We start from the raw sequence: 20773 nt of genomic DNA on the forward strand, positions 1-20773 counted from the left end.
GACAGTGGTCTCAGCTATGGAACAGTAGTCCCTCAGTTCAGCACAGTGGTTCCTCGTCTGTGAGACAGTGGACTCAGGTATGAAACAGCAGTCTCTCAGTTCAGAAAGAGCAGTTCAGCACAGTGGTTCCTCGGCTAGGAGACGGTGGTCTCAAGTATGGAACAGAAGTCTCTCTGTTCAGAAAGAGTGTTTCTGCACAGTGGTTCCCCAGCAGTGGGAGAGTGGTTTGGGAAAAGTTCTGCATCTCTGGAGCAGTGAACGAGGCCCTGATCTCATGTTCTACAAGGCCCAGATCACGCTGTGGGTAGATTCAGTCCTGCTCTGTGGTCCAGATCAGTCTAGGCCACCCTCTTTCAATCTCTAGCCTGTAGGCCATAACAGTTAATTTGATGATTAGCTCTCGCCAGTCTTCCCTATAATAGGAGTGTGGATGGTGCAGGTAGTTTAACATTTTTGTTTACTTAAAGCCCTTGCCCACTACTAGAATGAAGGCTACCATAACTGGAGGTGGTTGTAGGTGCAGGGCTTGAGATTTTTTCATCACTACCACCAAAGTAGTGAAGTGACAATGAAAATACCTATAACCGAAAAGATCCTTAAACTCTTCAAAGATTCCGGCTCAGAATGGGGTGAAGCTCTATGGACTTCAGCGTGAGTCTTGTTGCCCCCTCTGCCCACGACAGTCAGTCCTTCACCATTCTGTATTTAGGTCTCGCCTAGCGTTGTAGCACGCATGCGCTGCACGCTCGGCGAGACATATTGTGAGAGAGGACATTTCAGAAGGGGGCTTGAAGCCCCGCCCCTCATTTTCATTGGACGGCGTCATTGTTTATGGTAAACCATGGCCTCCCATTGAAAATGAGGCTTCTTTGTTACTGCCCTTTCGCCTTTTGGGACGGCCTGTCCGGACTGGGTAGTTTGCTTCACGGCGGTCGTGAAGCCATTTCTTATCTAAAGGAGGTGTGTTATCTAAACAAGCCATAGAGCAAAGGATCCAGTCCAGATGGGCCGTCTGAAAAGGAGGAAGGGCTGCAGGCAGGCATAACGTGCATGGCACGCTTTCACTTTCCGATTCCATTGCGTGGTGACACCTTGTTAAAGACTGCAACTTAAGTGCCCGTCCACGACTCCTTTACAACCCTTTATTTGCCTTGGTCCTATCGCAAGGGTCGCCTCCTAGTTCAAGGAGAGCTCGGTAAAAGGTCTCTGGTCCCAGAATGCTTGTACATGGTTGTAAACATCACTGACCACCTCAAACACAACATTGAGGGTATTAGCTTCCCACACGTTATTTGTTTTAGCAACTGACAGCGCTGCAGTATTTTGGAGTACTTGGTAATACTCACAGAATACACGGCCTCCCTCACATAAACGAGAGTCCATTATGTCCCATTATCCACCTCTTCGCCCTCTCTGTTTGCTCACATCCCTCTTTCTCCGTTCTTTCCAGCCTTCCTCCCTGCTTTCTTCATGCGCTCACTTTCATTCTTTCCTGCTTTCACGTCACTTCCAGATGACAACTGCCTGCAGACATTGTAGCAAAGGATGCCATGTACGTCTGCCTACATTATCATCATGGTTTTTACATGCAAGCACAAACGTGCAGATTGGTAGGACAATGTTTTAGACCCTACGACCCAGAGTAGGTATTCACCGTTCGAGAGATGTTGGGGGGCCTCGGGCAGCAAGCCTCCTGCCAGGAGGTTATGTTCAGTTGTATTTCAGGCACGAAGCTGTAACTCGGGTTTTCGAGATTAGTAAGTGCACCCAAGCCTCAGCATAAGTGCAGGCTGAGGGGGCGATCTGTGCCAGGCAGTGACTGCCTGGCCTTTGCGGACTCAGGCACCCTCAAAGTTTATCAGGGCACAACTTTCCCTCAGAGCACAGAGTGATCAGGGGGCACAGACCTGCGGTTAATACCCCCTGAATATACTGGCCCTTGTACGTAGCGTGAGGGTGGCAGGTTGCGCTAGGCAGGCGACAATGGGGGCTCATACATTCACAGAGTTTGAGCTATTGACATTGCAAATGAAAATGCCTTTTCTTTTTGATTACATTTTTAAAACATAAATAAAAGGCATTGTTATTTGCAATGCCAATAGCGTAAATTCGTGTAAATGCGAGACCTATGGCATTGCAAATGCTTGTCGTTTCTGCCTCTCTGGGGGTTGGAGATAGTGGGAACCTTTCCTTTGTGTGTAGCAGCACCCCCCCCCCCCAACTACTCCCTGCTTCCAGAGGAACATGTCTACATTTTGAGCCTCTACAGACAGGACCGGGACTCGGTTAAACCATGTATCTTGTGGGTTGGCAGTCTTCGGGAGGGCTCTGCTTTCTCTTTGTCCCCTGGAGTAGACTTGCTTAGTCTTCGATTTAAAGCTGAAGACTGATAGCCTTTTCTATGCAGTTTTAGCTGTTACCAACATTGTTCGTTTAGCACACCAGGAACACCTCCCCAAGTTCACTGCCTGGTTATCTTATAATTTCCCACTGGCACAAGGTAGGGAATTGCAAAGCTGATGTACTGATGAAGTTCATGATTTTTCATACTGAAACAGCCAGGTCTCCAAGACACCACCTGTAGGCACCATTGCAGGCCTGGAGGAATACACGTACAGAAATTGTTCGAGAATACGGTTGTTGTGCTTACTATAGCTTCAATACAATATAAACCAGATGATCTCAGCTGCTATTGTTTTTTGCTAGGCAGTGGTCTGCATGCCAGCCCTTTGCGCAGGAAAGCCCCTATAAAGATTGGCATTTTGGCGCGTTCACGACTCGAAAATCAAGCTCAGTGCCTATGCAATATTAAAATCTTTCGCAGGCAGGCTAGAGCATGACAGCTTCCAGCCCGTTGCCCAAATGTACTGGGCGGCAGCAGCAGGGCTAGCAGACACGACCAGGGACTCTGAGGCATTCTTAGGGTTAAGAGATTCCCTGTATGGAACTGTGGATCAATCTATGAGCTTTGAATCCCTTCTAAGCAAGGAACCGCATAGTGACTACAACCCAGAGTCTGCTTGTGCTTGGTTTTGGAAGCTCCTATATGTCCTTCCCCGTGCCTCCCTTATTCAGAGTGTTCTGTAGGGAGGCCTTGGGCCAGTCTCACCCATCACTTACAAGACGGGCTTCCCTCCTGGGTGAAGGGGCTGCAAGAGCTGCGGTCTGCTCCAGCACTGCACGTTCAACCTATCCCATGCTCGTCCTGCATCCCCTCTCCACCCACGGCCATTTTCTCCCTCCTGGTTAAACGCAAGCCAAGGAAAACGCTGTTGGCAAAGCACATGACTTTGTTTTCACAACATCCATGGACACACAGGAGACCTCTGGCTACTTGGAGGCAGGAAGAGGGAATCGGTTGATGGTTGTCGGAAAAGGAGGAAGTCACAAAGGGTTCCCTGGGGGTTGCCCAAGGAGCAGGAAAGGTTGGAAAAACGTGGGTTCCAGGAGGGAGGAGACTAGTGTCTAACTCTAGAGCGAACTCCAGCACAGGAGGGGAGAGGTGTGGTTTCTACGGTTTCGGGTGTCACTCACGGTAGAACACGTATTCGGTGTACGAGGTCCATATCTTGTCGTCCGTCTGGTCGTGGGCGAAGGCGCAGGTGCCAGTGGAGTTGCAGGCCACCATATGGAAGCCGGCGTCTGCCAGTCTGTCGAAGGCCTGCTCCAGGAAGGTGAACTTGAGGTAGTAGCGGGAGGTGTAGCGCTCAGGGGGCCGGTCCGGGTCCCTGCTCTCGTTCAAGGTGTCCCCAAAAACCTCTTTGGCCAGGGAGGTCTTCCCGCACACCATGATCCGGGCCACACGGCGGAACTTGGCATCAGTTTGGCTGTCCCGTCCCAGGGTGTAGGAGCCCCGGTACCCAATGGTGACGAAGCCGGAGCGACGCAGGTCGGACCCGGCTCCCACGGCTGTGGAGCCCCCCGCAGTGCAGGAGGTGACGCCTGCCAAGGCCGCGCTGACCGATGCCAGGTTCCGGGCGATGTCCGCATTGGGGGACGGCTCTTCGGGGTCACTCTGGCAGGGGTCGTCGCAGATGGAGTTCTGCTTGCTAATCCGCGGGGCCAGCACTTTGGCGAGCTCGGGCAGCCGGAAGTACTCAGCCTCGCGCTGGAGCCGGCTGCGCTCCGGGAAGTGGTCGGGGAGCACCAGCTGCTGGTCCCGCATGTAGTCCAGGATGTACCGGAAGAGGAAGCCGTCGCGGTCCAGGAAGAAGCGCCCTTTACTGTCGCGAGCCAGGGCACGTGCGTTCTTCAGGCTGAACATGTCACAGAGCAGCGATCCGGGCACGCTGAGCAGTGTCTGGTAGCGGGTGATGTACACCTGGCCCCCCACATTCAGCTCTACGATCTCCGGGAACGTCGAGACCTCCTCGCCCACCTTGGCGCCACTCGAGTGCTCTGCCAGGGCCATGCTGCAAAGACAAACAAAAGGGCCTCGTTAAAGCAGCGACGCACAGCATAGAAAGGCAAACAGTCACATTTTATGAGAGGGCTTGCAGGTTAATGACTAAAACAACTGGAAAGTACTAGGAGCACCGCCAGCTAGTTCAGCGATCATCCATCCGCTCGCTAATCGAACGCTGGTATCCCAGGGCTTCTGGGCCCTGCCTCCTCTACTGAGGCTTGTAGCACCCGGCTCTGCCAGTGCACCTGTAAATGTCGGACTTGAATCAGGACAACAAAGTAAGTGTACATTCAATAAAGAATTTATTCCGAAACAGCAAATCACGGGAGTGCTGCTGCTCTCGATGAAGCACAACTGCTGAATGGCTATTCAACAGTTGTGGGTAACATGAGAGAGCAGGACCTAGAGCGATGCACCTTCAAACAAACATGTTTGAAGGTGCGCATGCCTAAGATCCACAAGTGGAATGTAGAACATATGTTAACAGTGTAATAAACATAAACGAAACACATCAAGCAGAATTAGCTCTTTACATCATCTCCTTTCCCATAAAAATGAAAAGAAAGTTCTGAAAGAAAGAAAGCATCAAGACATATAAAAATCTTTAAACCTTACAGGAATTGAACAATTACACGATGATCTATGTGAATCTGAAACTATAGAGGAGGAAGGAGTGTGGGAAGTGTTGGCAACCTGAAATGTAGAGATGGGTTGGTCTGAAACAGAAGAATTGTCAGATAAAGTAACTAAGGGAAAATGAGAACAATCATCATCATTATCCGGAGAATGCTTGCAAGCAAGAATCCTTTAGGCTTGTTCAGGCCAAATCTTGACAATAGTTCTCTTATTCCACCACCCTTTTTTTAATCTATAAAGATCGACCCTTTAGATATTTTGATGACTTGAGTTGGTAAAGAAAACCTAGATTCACCTTTCTTGACTCTGATAGGGCTTTTGATTAAAACCCAATCTCCAATTTGAAAATCCACAACACTAGAAGAATAAGCAGAATTAAAATGTTGCTGCTGTACATTCGGTTGAGTAAAAACATTTTTCTTAATTACAATTTTGTCTTGACAAGCTAAACATGAATTACCATTTCTCTTTAAGACTTTAATCCAATTTGGACAAATGTTGCCATTTGGGTCTCTTTTCTTGAGTAATCTGAAAGGAGAGATACCTGTGGTGGAATGGGGTGTGACAAGATACAACCATATCTTTTTCCTTAAAAATGGTTCAATGGGATGATTACAAGCCAAGGCTGGCTGTATTCCCTCTTTTAAAAATCTGTTCATTCTTTCAGTTAGTCCATTTGGCGAAGGGGAATACAAAGCAACCTTGAGATGCTTAATATCATGTGCATTAAAAAATTCTTGCAAGGATGAAGAGCAAAAATGTGAGCCATTGTCGGAGACAATTTCTTTTGGTGAACCTTCTGATTGGAAAACACAGCTAAGAAAATTAATGACTGCGATGGAATTAGGAGAGATTCAAAAATCAAAAGCAACCCACTTGGAATGATAGTCAATGAAGGCAATGATATAACGTTTGTCATTCGAAAGAAGGTCAAAAGGACCGGAAAAGTTGATTGCAAGTTTAAACCATGCTTCTTCATGTAATGGTACAGAGTGAAGTGGGAGTTTGCTGGTTCTCCAATGCTTATCAGAGCGTAAACATATATCGCATTTGCCAATCCAACGTGTGACATCTCTATCTAGACAAGGCCACCAAAAATGTTCCTTTAATTTTCTTGAAGTGGCTCCTATTCCTAGATGTCCTTCATGTGCTGTTTGAAAAAGTTTAATGCGAAGAGATGTAGGAGGAACACATTGATCACCACGCATAATGACATTTTCGACAATTGAAAGATTATCTGGCACTTGAGCAAAAGACTTTAATGAGGAGTGAAGAGAACGCTTTTTAGGCCAACCAGAAATTATCATATTTTTAACCGCTTCTAGAATATGATCATCATGATATGCTTGCAGCCAATCGGATTCTGAAAGGGTGAGGGATGAAATATAAGAGTCATCAACAAAAGCAACACACTATTTCATCAAAATTTGGGTCTGAAAGATTGTCCTCTAGGGGTAGTCTAGAAAGACAATCTGCTCTGACATGCGCCCACCCGCAATATGTCAAATTGTGAAATTGTAATTGTGTAATCTGGACAGGATGCGTACCAATCTTGCTGAAGCCTTGCCAGTGTCATTGCCATTGAGAAGATGCAACAAGGGTTTGTGATCATTTAACAAAATTAAATGAAAGCCCCATATAAAACTTTAAACATTATCTACGGCCCACGAATAGGCGAGAGCCTCTCTCTCTATAGTACTGTAACTCATCTCAGCACTGGAGAGAGACCTGGATGCAAATCCTATGGTATGCTCTTTTGAACCAGACCATTGGTAAAGTACGGCACCTAAACCTAATTGACTTGCATCAACTGAAATTGTATATTGAACACCAGGGGTAAAGGAAGACAAAGCGGGAGCTTCAACAATTACTTTTTTGATAAGGTTAAATGAAACATCAAGTTCTGAAGACCACACAAAATTTAATTTTTTTTAAGAGATTGCGTAAAGTTTGAAGAATTTGTGAATAACTCTGAATGAATCTTGAATAATACTCAGTCATTCCTAAGAATGAATTAAGTGTGTCTTTATCCTTGGGAATTTGAACATTAGAGATGGCTTGAGTAAGTGAGAATTTTGGTTTGATACCAGATGAGGAAATGGAATGTCCTAAATAGTCAACTTCTCTCTTAAAAAATTTACATTTATGACTGCCTAATGTGATACCTGCCTCTTTGAAATGTGTGAAAACTTCTTTTAAAGAGTGGAAGTGTTCATTTTTGTTCTTAGAAAAAGTCAAAACATCATCTTGATAAGCTTGAACAGACTAGGTGTCTGCTAACAAGCAATCCATACATTTTTGGAAAACACTGGCCGCAGAGGCCAAACCAAAAGGTAATCTCAAATATTTAAAAGCTCCAAAGGGAGTTATGTAGGTGGTCAAATCAGTAGATTGGGGAGAGAGAGGAATCTGATGGTATGCACTGCGAAGATCAAAAAGAGTGAAATATGTTGATTAATGCCTTGAGTAAATCTTGTATCCTGGGCAGGGGGTGACAATCAATGAGTATGTTTTGATTCAAGGAGGGACGATCTGCACATAGGAGGATACTAAAATCCTTTTTCCTTATGATCACTATGGGGCTAACCCATTGAGATGAATCTGTGGCTTCAATGATACCTCCTGAAACCACTTTGTCTAATAGTGTTTTAAGATCTTCTCTGACACAATGGTGTGGATCTGAGTTTGTGTATAATAGGTACTGCATGGGGTTTGAGTTTTATTAAGCACTCAAACCTTTTTATTTTTCCAATTTTTGTACTAAAAACCTCAGGAAATTGAGAGATTAAGTCATTGATCATGAAGTCCAAATTCTCAGAAATAGAAGAGATTTCAACATCATCAAGTTAAACAGGATTCTCAGAACCGGGAACTCATTTTAAACCCATCTTTGCAAGATCTTGCCAACCAATGATGTTTTTACCCTTTATGGCAACATAAACGTTGGTATTAATGCATTTACCAAGACAAGTAACATTCGCAAAAAAGACACCAAGCATATCTATGTCTTTATCTCCATATGCTTTTGGGACAAGGTCTAATTCTAAAAGAGACACTGAAGAAGACCAACATTTCTCATAAATAACATCAGAGATAATAGTCACAGGGGCACCAGAGTCTGCCATCATGTCAAGTAACTTATCATGTGTCAAAACCACTTTATTCGATTATTTAAAATCATAAAAGTATGCTATACAAATACATTAAAAATATCTGTTAAAAATGTAGTATACAGGATAAAAATGCAATTCAAAATCGAATAAGATACATAATCATTCAATCCCATGTTTAAGCAATTGATAGGAATACATTGTCTGGATATTAAGAGGATTCAAGTTCTTGGATAGCTTTTCTGTCTATCCCTCTTATTTCTGACAGACGCGTCAAGAAAGCTGGCGACAGAGGGGTGCGCCAGGGATGCATCCCGGCCCCTATGTTATTTACATTATATGTAAACTCATTGGAGGTAAACCTGTTAACAGCGACTCCTGACATCCCGCGTATGGGAGGAACACCGGTTCCGGTGCTCCTATACGTGGATGACGCTGTCCTGTTGGCGAGGACCCCGTTGGGCCTGCAAAGACTGCTGGACTCGTTTGGAGATTTTATGAAAAGCCTGGATTTGGTAGTAAACAATGGCAAATCGCATGTTATGTCTCTGGGGCCCTCAAAAAACTAAGTTAAGACCTTTTTTTGTGGTAGTGAAGAAATCACCAGAGTGAAGGTATTTACCTACCTGGGAGTAGTATTTGATGATAAGGGTTCATGGTCCCCTCAACTCTCAATTAAGGTAAATTCGGTGAGAAATTCTTCAGCTGCAGTGCTAGGCTTTGCTAAAAGGCTGGGGGGGAACTCTATGAGGCAAATTTGAACAATCTACAAAGCCAAGACTATCTCCATCGCAAGGTACGGGGCCTCAATATGGGGATTCACTAAACCCGACGTTATTCAAATTGAGGAAAACAAATTCCTACGGTCCCTCCTAGGCCTCCCTCAATCTACTGCTACCCACTCTGTCCATCTAGAATTGGGGATTGGTTACCTAGCAGATATAATTAAAATAGCCCCAATGCTGCTATGGATTAAAACTTGGTTAAACCCGAACCTCTCCCTAAGTCATAAGATCTTAAAGGACTGTATTATGCTCGATAATATGAACAAAATCCAGTGGTTGTCTTACATAAAAATGTTAGCAATGTATATGGGTCGACCAGAGATCTTTTTCAATCCGGAACCTCTTTGTAAGGCAGACTTAGAGTGGGTAAAAACTAATCAAGTTAAGGGAGGCAGAGCGGGAAGGAGTTGAACTACGTAAATCTTTGGTTAGGGGCCATGTTTTGGTTACCCAGTCAATAGCTATGTCACCTTACTTGACCATTGTAACAAATTCTTTCCATAGATGGTTATTGACTAAACTTCGGTTTAACCAAATTTACACAGTACTCGGGGACTTGGAGGGTTGGAGTAGACCTGAAGATGCTGCTCCATGCAAATGTGATGATTTTTCCCGGCAAAACACTATGCACTTTATGATCTATTGCCCATTGTACCAAGATGCCAGGAAAAGGTTTATTCTTCCATTACTAAAAAAGATGAATTTTATTCAGTGTAAACCTGCTTTATTGTTTTTACAACTGTTAGAATCCCCGGTAACTATGTTCTGTGTCGCCAGCTTTCTTGCCGCGTCTGTCAGAAATAAAAAAAGAAAAAAAGAAAGAAAAAAAAGTAACTTATCATTTATCAACACTTCACATGTGGGGTCTTTGGCGCAGTCATGGTTACCCAAACCTTCACTGGAATCAATTGACAAAATAATCTTTTCAGTATTATTTTTAGAACTCAACTCTGTGTTAATGCTGAGACTTCGTAAAGACGAATCTAAAGAAGAAACATCCAGAGAAGCAACATTGACATCAGGACGTTGATGTTCCTGTGAAGATATTAAAGTAACTTGAAAAAAAAGTTTGTTCCTGCAAACAGAACTAAAATGACCCATCTTATTACAATTTGTGAATTTTTTACCAAGAGCAAAACACAATGGACTATTTCCAAGATGAGACTTAGATCCGCATCTATAACAAACTGTGAAAGTTTTCCTCTGTAAGGGTTTTCGAAAATTTGTTTTTGATGGCAATCGCATTCATAGTGGAGTCATTTTCTATTAAATTGATGGACGAATCATTTCCATTAGATATGCACTTTGAAGAAATGATGCTCCTCTCAATGCTCTTTGCCATGTCTATAACTTCAGTTAAGGGAGGATCTCTACAACTAAGAACACGCTCTTGAATTTGTTTATGGAAACAGCTGTATAAGAACTGATCCCTGATGGACATGTCAAGAGAAGCACCAAAATTACAATCCGCTGCTAAATTCCTTAGTGCTGACATAAATTCAACAGACTCGTTTGGATCTTGTTTACGCTTCATGAAAGTAAAACGTTCTAGCGTAACATTTGGTTGGCCCCAAGATTTCTTATTTAGTATTTGCACAGCGTCAGTATAAACGTTCCATCCATCACCATTTCCAGGAGGAGGAAGAGAGTTCGGTAAATTATCAAAGACTTATCTACCAGCGCTTCCTAAATGACTGTAAAATATAGCCAATTTACATTTAGGTGAGTATTCTTCAGCATCAACAGCAATCAAGTAACTCTCACAACTGCGAAACCATATTTTCCAAGATTCATTTGGTTTGCCATTTACTGGTAGAAAAAGATTGAGATGTACAATTTGTTGATTAGATGCCATTGAAAAATAGTGTAGGAACTTTTAATTATGTAACTTTCAATATACGTTATTTTAAAATGAACTATCAATTTTGAAGTAATTTGCCTTTAAAATGTCAAAGAATAATGCTTAATGAAGAACAACTTTCTCTTGTGCTTCAAATTAATACTTATTTGTAAAATTACATACCGTATGAAATGATGAAGGTGCACACCTGAAAACTCGATCGTGTGTTTAACCGATCGTTTTTGAAGAGAAATTGGCAATTAAAATGGCCGCTCAGCGTTGCAACGCAATGAAGTCACTTGTTAAATGGAAAGATAACAAGATTTATTGTCATTTGCGTTGTTGCGTCCTTCAAGAGGGCGGCTCACGTTGTGTGATGATGTCATCGAGTGAGTATAGATTAAATCCGTCGATTGGTTCCTTTCTCCGAAACTGACCCAAAAATTTAAAATCCCCCAAATATTGAAGCCAAGGTCGTATTCTGTTCCGGGAAGTGGGGAACTGTAGAGTGGAAGGTACGTGAGGAACTTGAGTCAGTAGCAACAATTGTTATGATGGACTTGCGATGCGAAGAGTCTTGGACAAGGGTGTGAAGACAAAATGAAGCGAACATTCCCTCAAAATGGTGAAAAGCTGGTCCGCTCGTCGCCAGATGTAAAGGTGGTAATGTCGGACTTGAATCAGGACAACAAAGTAAGTGAACATTCAATAAAGAATTTATTCCGATTACAGCAAATCACGGGAGTGCTGCTGCTCTCGATGAAGCACAACTGCCGAATGGCAATTCCACAGTTGTGGGTAACATGAGAGAGCAGGACCTAGAGCGATGCACCTTCAAACAAACATGTTTGAAGGTGCGCACGCCTAAGATCTACAAGTGGAATGTAGAACATACGTTAACAGTGTAATAAACATAGAAGAAACATATCAAGCAGAATTAGCTCCTTACAGCACCTCAATCCTGGCATGAGGCACCCCCTGCTAATCTAGCGCTGGTATCCTAGGGCTTCTGGGCCCTGCCTCCTCTATTGAGGCTTGTAGCACCCAGCTCTGCCAGTGCACCTCAATCCTGGCAATTGACACCCCTTGCTAATCTAGCGCTGGTTGGTATCCTAGGGCTTCTGGGCCTAGCCTCCTCTATTGAGGCTTGTAGCACCCAGCTCTTTCAGTGCACCTCAATCCTGGCATGTAGCACCCACTGCTAATCTAGCGCTGGCATCACAGGGCTACTGCGTCCCATTCTCCTCTATCGAGTCCTACGGCATGCAGCTCAACCACCGCGCCCCAGTTCTGCCATTTAGCAATTTTTGCTGTCCAAGAAACGAGAGCCAAGCACAGCTCTAGTAAGGCACCTCATCTGGGGCCCGATGTAGGTAATTCATATTTACCACTTCTTAAATACCGAATTTTACCGATTCGGTATTTAAGAAGTGGTAAATATGAAGGGGGTAGATGTAGGTATTTCCAGATGTGTAAATACCGAATCTTTAAGATTCGGTATTTACCGAATCTGTAAATACCGAATCGGTATTTCCTATTGATTCCTATGGGCTGTGAAGCCCATAGGAATCAATGGGCAATACCAATTCTGTAATTACAGAATCGGTAATTACCGATTTTAGCAAGGGTGCAGGGGGTGTCACTTTGACACATTCTGGCACCCCAAAAATAGGCTCGGGTGCCATGTGGCAGGCATACATGCCCCAAGGGCAGGTCTGCCTGTCATATGGCAGAGGTGTGCATGCACACATGTGCATGCACACCGGAATCGGTATTTTACCATCAAATTGGATTTGATGGTAAAATACCGATTCTGTAAGGCTTGTGGGACTCAGAAGAGTCCCACCTACATCTCAAATTTACCGATTCAGTATTTTACAGAATCGGTAAATTTACCGATCGGTAAATTTACCGATTCTGTAAAATACCGAATCGGTAAAAATACCGATTCGGTATTTTACAGAATTGGTAAATTTACCGATCGGTAAATTTACCGATTCTGTAAAATTCAGGGCCCTACATACCATTTCTGAATTACCGGTCGGTAATGGCCGAAAATACCGATTTTCGGCCGTTACCGACCAACCTACATCTGGCCCCTAGTGCCTACTAACCTAGCACAGATTGCATCCGGTATCCCTCAGCTCTGCTAGTGCACCTCAATCAAGAGAGAAGCTAAAAAATAAAAACACCTCCACTTAAATCCATACCTCGAAAATCATTGGGTGAGAGAAGCAAATAAGCCCTACTCATTCTATAAGGCTCCTTTATCCCTCCTTAGTACAGCTATCTCTCTATTCTTAAAAAATTTCAGCAAATCAACCCATCCATTCAGCTTTTCATGCTTCTATCGATCAAACATTCCATCCATCCAATCCTTTACCATTCTGGCCTTTCACCCTTTTCAACATTAGAAACACATTAGCAAGGCAACTAAGGGAGCAAACTTTTGGATAAATACACTGGGGAAGCTCAAACCCGTCCTGCCCGCCAATGACTTCAAGATGGCGTTCAAGCTCTAGTTTTATCTCGGCTGGACTATGGAAGTGTCTCTCTATGCGGCCTCTCCAAAGCTACTACAGCTCCCCTAAGAGCCTCGACTAATGCTGCAGCGAGACCCATCACTGGATCGAAAAGAAGGGCCCACATCTCCCCTGACCTAAAACCTTTAAACTGGCTGCCATTTGAAGCCAGAATTCACCTGAAAATAGCGTGCATGACGCATAAGGCCATACATCACAATGCACCCAGCTATCTCACACAGAAACTGACAATATCTGGTGGGATAAGATCCAGGAGAAGTGCGGAAAACCTACTACTGAAGCCACAAAAATTCAACAAGAAAAAAACATATAAACGATCCTTCTCAGGAATGACGCCCAGGATATGGAATGCCCTACCCCCAGAAACAAGACTGAACTCCTCCACTGCATCTTTCAAATTGGAAGTAAAAGACATTCTTATGGCAAAATTCACTTAAATACAGACCTAGGATTCTGTGAGAACATTCGCACCCGTTATCCAACTAGTCAACCCAATCATTCTATGTGCCATTTCCATGACTCATCAGGTCTCTCCTGTTCTGCACCTTATTGCTTTGCTTTGTTTGCTCAATGAGGTTATGTATATTTGACTTACTTATCTTTAATGCATTATATAATTAACCTCACTTACTATAGAGCGCTCTGACACCCGCAAAGGTCTTGTCCGCGCTCTATAAAACTTTCAAATAAATAGTCTTCCATCCATCCTTCTAACCATTTATATATCATTTTATCCATCCAACCCTTTTTCACCCATCCGTTATTTCACCTCCCTTTTTATCATCCACCCTTTAACGCTTCAATCCAGGTTTTCATCCATCCACCCATTCATATCACCTTTCATCAATCTGTCCATTCTTTCTTTCACCCACTCATGCAAACAATCTTTATCTCTTCCTTCCTTCAATCTCTTCACCCTTGCACTCATCATTTCATCTATTTGGCCTGTGTTTCCTGCAGCAGTTTCTTCCTTCTTTTTGTATGTCATTCCATCCTCCTTCCTTTCTGCGTGATCTTTCTCTTTCCCTCTTCATTTCTCCGTCTGGGCCTCCTTTACTATGATTGAAAAATGTGCATCCCTCCCCTCTTATGAGTTTCCATGACTGTTTTTAGGTCGAGCTTAGGCAGTTCTTTGAGACATGCTGTATTCACTTTGTGACCCTACAGCCCCGCCCATTGCCTTTTTATTCATCCCTACGATTGCTTGCTAGTGGTTAAATCCTTCTTCTTTGTCCCTTCTATCTGTGTTTGGTTTCCGCCCACCGAACACTTCCCATTTACTGTTAACATTACGCTACTGTGTGTATATGTTCATTTGGGGGACTATTTAGTTACCTTTAATTCCTGCTTGTGTCACTGTATGCCTGTCTTCGGTGATTCAGCTTCAGTTCTTTAATCTCCCATACCCATTCAAATACCAAGATGAAATATTAGACGCTTCAGACGCTGTTTGAGGATGCCTCTTTAATTTTCTCTGACTGAAGTGCGAGGATTTCCCCCAAGCCCCTCACGATTCACTGCTCGCTGCTTCAGCAAGCCTCAGTCACCGGACCATAATTGCTCAACTTTGCAGCACAGTTAGGGCAAGGCTTGGGCAACTCCTGTCGCATTTTCCCCGATGCTTGTTTATGCAATGTAACCATGCGCAACCCGAAGGTGTTGGAGTGCTTTACTTGAGAGCTAGTTACATTACACAGTGTCAGGTTAATTTTGGGGGTAATTTTTATAGAGTGCGAACTCTTCAGTGTTCCACCTAACCTTTGCATAAGTATTATGATGTAAACAAATCAAAATGTTAAGTAAATACGATGGGGAAACGCAGTTTGCTCAGAGCAAGCGATAGTTGGTTGCGGTCTATTGAGTCAAAGGCCGTTTTTAACCCCTTCGACGCTCATGACGAGCTGGGCTCGTCATGAGGTAGCCTCCTGCTACGCTGATGACGAGCCCAGCTCGTCATGGAACATGCGATACCGCAAATCCCAGCGTACGGGCGGAATTCCGCCCGCACGCATGCGGTTAAAACCACAAATCCAACATACAAGTGGCCACCTCTTATGGTCACTCCTTCCAGATTATCAGGAGAAATCTGAAAACTTGATCAGTGGTACTTGTGGCGGCCCTGAATCCCGCTTGAAGGTCTGACAAGATGTTATTATCCTTGATCTAATTTTGGGTCCTAGTCAAGATTATTTTGCAGAAATTTTTTTGAGAGACATCTAGAAGGCTGATCGGCCTATAGTTGCAGGGCAACCCTTTATCTCCCTTTTTGTGAATGGGAATAATCTCGGCACCCCCACCAGGTTGCCGGGATTTCGCCACCTGAAAAGATGACGTTAAAAACTACTTGTAATAGGGGGCCCCAGATTGAGGATTCAGCCTTGTACAGGTCTCCCGGAAGCTTGTCTAGGCCCGGGGCTTTCCCTCTCTGTAGTGCATTTATAGCTGTGATGGTTTCCTCTACGGTAATGACTGTCTCCTCAGTTAAAACTGTGTTTGGTCATTCGAGTTGCAAGCTCAGATCAGTGGTAGCACCCTGTCCTGCGCATAACTCTTTAAAATACTCCCCTCATACATGGGGCTGAATATGAAAATCAGTTTTTATTTTTGGGTTTGGGGAACCTTTGGCAAGAAGATGCCAAAACAGCTGGCTATTCTTTAGCTTTGCTGCCTCGATACTCTTGGCCCAGTATTCTTCCTCCCATTCTTTTTAGCCATTATCAAAAAAAGGGGTGACTCAAAGTGGTCCTGGACCTGGGTACAAATCGTTATGAAAAACAGTGGTCCTAGACCTTAATTTTAGATAGACTAAAACAAACCTACTATCATGATTTCCTTCTTTGGAGCTTCAACATTAATTGCTTACAGTGTTTAATACAAACATTAGGCTAGTAGTGCAACAACCAAGACCAATATGTCAGGAAACGAGTTTTTTAATTTACACCGTATTTCAACAGTAAATTATACATTAATTTACTTATAGACACATGTGGTACACAAAGGAGGTTACTCCTAACAACGTGCAAAAAAGTAGTGCTCAAGTGATGAAAGGGTGAGTAGAAGAAGCAAAGGTTGGTGCTTTAAAATAGCCTGGTCATCTGATCTCAGTCACTTTTTTTTTTAATCTTGGCCACATTTAGTATTCAAACTTCATTGTTTTTCTTGCGTAACAATACAAATTCTCATGTGGCACGTTTTCACAATGGGGGAGTTTGTGGTCCAAGTATGGTGTTGAGGGGAGTTGACGTTTCGACCAGACTTAATGCTCTGGGGTGAGTGGGGGACTCAGCTTGCGGGTCTTCTTCAGGACGGGAGGCCAACCTTAGAACCGGGATTGTGTCAGGCTCAAATGCCTAGGTATAAATAGTAGTGTGTCAGGGTTGTGCACAGGATAAAACGTAATTCACAGACTGTGCTGACTTTGCACAATCAGGGACTTACTCGTGCGCGAGTCAGGGTAGAAGGTGTAGTCCATACGCATTGTGGTGCATGGTTTAATTTACTCCAGAGGTTCCTAAGAATCATCAAGGACCTCGCATCAGTAGGTAATCAGGGATGGCAGCGTCCTCATCTGTGGTGAGAGGAGCTGCCATTAAAACCTAGTGTTCAGTGGTGTCGGAGACCATTTAATTACTTGTGCAAAGGGGGTGGCATGCACTTACCCCAGTTAGAAGGGTAGTATCCTCTTCTCCAAAGTGCTGTCACTGCCACTGCTAAAAGAAAGTCCTAGGTTAGAAGGGGGGCCGGGCGCCTGTCATTGACAGTGAGCGCGGGGCTGGGCAGTATCTCACCTCGGAAACCTCTTCAGTCCGTGCTTTGAATCCAGCAGGGAGGCTGCTAGGTAGCGAGGACAGTAACAAGCATTTACAATGCAATGGTTTCGCCTTTGGAAAAGTTTGAGCTATCTGCATTGTAAATGACAAAATTTGTATTTATGTGTTGGTTTTGAAAACCGATAAATAAATGGTATTGTTATTTACATTGCCATTAGCTTTATCTCTCGCAAATGTGACACCTATTGTACCCTACGGATGAGCTCAGCAGACAGCAATTACTACCACACACACACACCCAGAGCCAGCCACACACACACACCCAGAGCCAGCCACACACACACACACACCCAGAGCCACACACACACCCAGAGCCACACACACACACCCAGAGCCACACACACACACACACAACACAGAGCCCCCACACACCCACACAGAGCCCCCCCACACACCCACACAGAGCCCCCCCACACAGAGCCCCCCCACACACCCACAGAGGCCCCCCACACACCGCGAGCCCCCCACACACCGCGAGCCCCCCACACACCGACACAGAGCCCCCCACAAACACTGCAAGCCCCACAAAGCACATAATACCGTAACCATTTGAGGAGATAATAGGTGCAGTAACAGCAATATGCACAGCATGATCACAAATGTGCTTCCCTCATGAGTTTGTAGGCATGGGCCCATGGAAATGAGAACCCTCGGGCACTGGTGCAATGATTGTGAGCCAAAGAGAGCTGGCCAGTGCACTCCCGAGGGCTTTGAAGGATGCAAGGAGTTCCCAAGGACCCTCAGTCGTGTGCACGCACTGACTCACTGACAATACCTGCTTGCCGTGGGAATCACTGCCCCCTCTTTCAAACTCAGGATGGCAGTGAAAGGCTGACCAGAGCCACCAAGGGGCTAGTACCCCAGTCACTAATACGCTGGTCAGTCGTGCAGGAAGAGAGGGAGGGGTAAGGATGTCCCTGGACTGTAGAAGGGAGTACTGTCCCAGTGGCACCTAGCACACCCAGTTCAGGGAGACTGCAGTGTGGGACAGGGCATCTAATGCATTATACAGGCGCAAGTATGTAACACGAGAGCAGCGGTGTTGAATACGCTTTCCACTATAAACATGGAAAGTAGCATAATATGTATAGCAAAATGGTCTAGGCTTATGCTTCTGTGGGTGTGCTTTGCACGCCTCTTTTTTAGCTGGTTAAGCAGGGAACTCCCTGTAGAGTGCTTCATGCGTAATGATTTGGTGTAAGTTAATCTTCCTCCCCTGTAATGGAAGCCAATAGTTTTCAATGAAGATGGGCATGAAAACCCTACACTTTCTTTTTACTTCAGACACCGGTCTGGTAGAATTGACTACAAAAGTGTTCAAAGAGCCTTTTGTGCATTTTTTTTATTTAAGCCTTTTGTACTTTTGGTCGCCTAGCTAGATCCATGTTACATCTACTCAACCATTAAGTCGATGATCATGTGGAGCAGAGCTGAGAAATGTTTCATTTTCCTACCAGGAATGATGTGCTTGCAATGGCAATGTTGCTTTTCTCATAATTGTCATTGTTCAGTCTTTCTCTGCTGTCTGTGATTCCCATCTGAGTTACAGAGTACCTGCCATTCAGTCTTTGGGGGCGAGGGGTACTTTAGTGAAAGGAGTCATTCATAATTTGCCTCTTCTTACCACATAATTTCGCCAACTCTACTATATAAGTTGTTCCTTCTCTGCGGCATAATTCCAGTGGCACTGGCTATGTGGAACTTTTAAAGGAATCTAAGCTAAAGTTTTGTACAGTTTTCAACTCTTCCATCCGTATATAAACTCCCTATTAGTTTTGAGGTTGTATCTCAGGGCCCAGAACTCTCAACCATGTTATGTGCAACTTCTAGGCAAAAAAATGACATATCACAATCTGGCAAACATCAGTACCTTGAGGATACTCAGATTGGCACACAAGTGATATTTTACCTATGCTTGAAAAGCTTCAAGACTTGCCTTGGGACACAAAATTATGCAGCACAATGTAGCATATTTTCTGTCAGTATTACCTCATTATTCAGGAAATTTAACACGTGAACTCTATCTGGGCAAAGGTTTCACCTCATTAGCACCACTTTAACAGCCAAATACAGAAATGAGCAGCAGAAAGGTGAGCAGTAAACCTGTGCGAAAGGCTTGACACTATGGAAACACATGTTGCATTTTTCAGGAACTTTTGGTGTGTCTGAGCTAGAAACAACATTTGTTGTGGTACTCTGCTGAAATATGCAGCAGACAATGGATTATGTGGCAAAAGCGGCAATCAATAATTATGTGGGAAATGCCTATGCCACAAAATTGCATAACTGCAGGGGCCATGTCCGTAGCTGATTTTGTAAGAGGCTACATAGATACTAAAACACTGGAAGTCAGACATCAGTCGGCCCCTGAACAGACAGCAGGGTGCCATTAATGTCTAAGTAATATTATGATTGCAGTGATACAGAGAAGGCTTGATCCTCACTCCCCTGCACATGCTGACTCTCGCCGTTGCTTGCATGTTAGAATGAAATAATTCAGGGGTATCCAGTGTATGGTCAGGAGGGGTTGCAGGATAAATTAGTTAATTTAGATTAATTGTATGTATATTTATTTTATGGGGGAAAGTTGAAAATCTGGATTGGGTCTGGTCCTCCTGAACCTATACTGGGCACTTCTTTTCAAGCTCATACACTGTGCACACGTAGGTCAGTTACATAGCCCATGACTACTAAAGAGAGCTCCAGAATAACACTGCTGTGGCCATGCAAACATCCTCTAAATATAAACTGCCCGCTTGAACACTTTTGTACAGTCAGTTTCAGAGCCTTGTGCTTTTTATGCATATACTTATAATTTTACATCTTCATTGATAACAACACAAGCCTGGTTGTTGGTACGGTTTGTGCATACACATAAGGGGATCCTCCTTTGGAGGCGCTTTGCCTCATTTCTTTCTATTGGTCAGCACTGACCTGCAAGGAAAGGCAGCCGTTTCAGCAGCTGGAGCTTGAACCCCCCTGAAAAATCCCCAACGCGGGCTCTAGGATGCTATCCGTGCATGCGGAGGTGAGCTTGACCGGATGTTTTTGCGCACTAGAAATGCCATGCCTGGGCTTGAAGTTAGCGAGGGCTTCCAAGTGCAGCTACTGGGCGGTGCCTGTGCCTTAGAAGTACAATCCTGTATGAAGACCTCTTCCCTGGCACATTATTTAGCGCTGACAAGGAAAGAGAGAGGGGAGAGAAAGAAATGAAAACAAAGCAATTAAAAAGATTGACAGGCACGGGGTTTGTGTGAGACCTATTTGTAATTGTCAGGGTGACGTAGGGGAGGAGGCGTGAGCAGGAAAAGCAGCTCGATCTGTCTGTCTATCAGTTGAGGCTGTCTGAAATCCCTGGGATCTCTAGGCGTTTGCTATATTTCACCGAAAGCTGCGAGAGAGGAGAGAAGTGCATCCCTATCTCTCCCAGAGTTTGTTTCAAGAAACAAACAGTGGACAGGTTCATCCTCGGGCGAGAGACGCTTTCTTCTCCACGCAGGCGTGGCTTATTTTTTATCTTTACGCTCCTCGCCGGTTTATTTTTTTTTTCGTGTCGTTTTTTTTGTCACGATCTAGCAAGGTGGACAGAACGAAAGAAAAAAAACCCGAAGACCAAATAGAGCT

At 44.3% G+C, this 20773-nt stretch overlaps 2 protein-coding genes across 8 annotated transcripts in view; one reads left to right on the top strand and one right to left on the bottom strand.

Annotated features, from left to right (window-relative positions):
• LOC144784933 (exocyst complex component 1-like) overlaps window positions 1–20773 on the top strand; it is a 1012560-nt gene that overhangs the window by 158404 nt on the left and 833383 nt on the right. The gene's annotated exons all lie outside the window — the stretch shown is intronic.
• The window catches only part of LOC144784934 (BTB/POZ domain-containing protein KCTD12-like), a 92946-nt gene continuing 74797 nt past the window's right edge, over window positions 2625–20773 (bottom strand). The window contains exon 2 of the mRNA XM_078664050.1: window positions 2625–4412. Coding sequence (XP_078520176.1) covers window positions 3527–4411 — 885 coding nt within the window. The 5' untranslated portion in view covers window position 4412 and the 3' untranslated portion in view covers window positions 2625–3526. The remainder of the gene's footprint in view (window positions 4413–20773) is intronic.

Source organism: Lissotriton helveticus, chromosome 10 (assembly GCF_964261635.1).
Source record: "Lissotriton helveticus chromosome 10, aLisHel1.1, whole genome shotgun sequence".
In the NCBI taxonomy this organism is placed as follows: domain Eukaryota; kingdom Metazoa; phylum Chordata; class Amphibia; order Caudata; family Salamandridae; genus Lissotriton; species Lissotriton helveticus.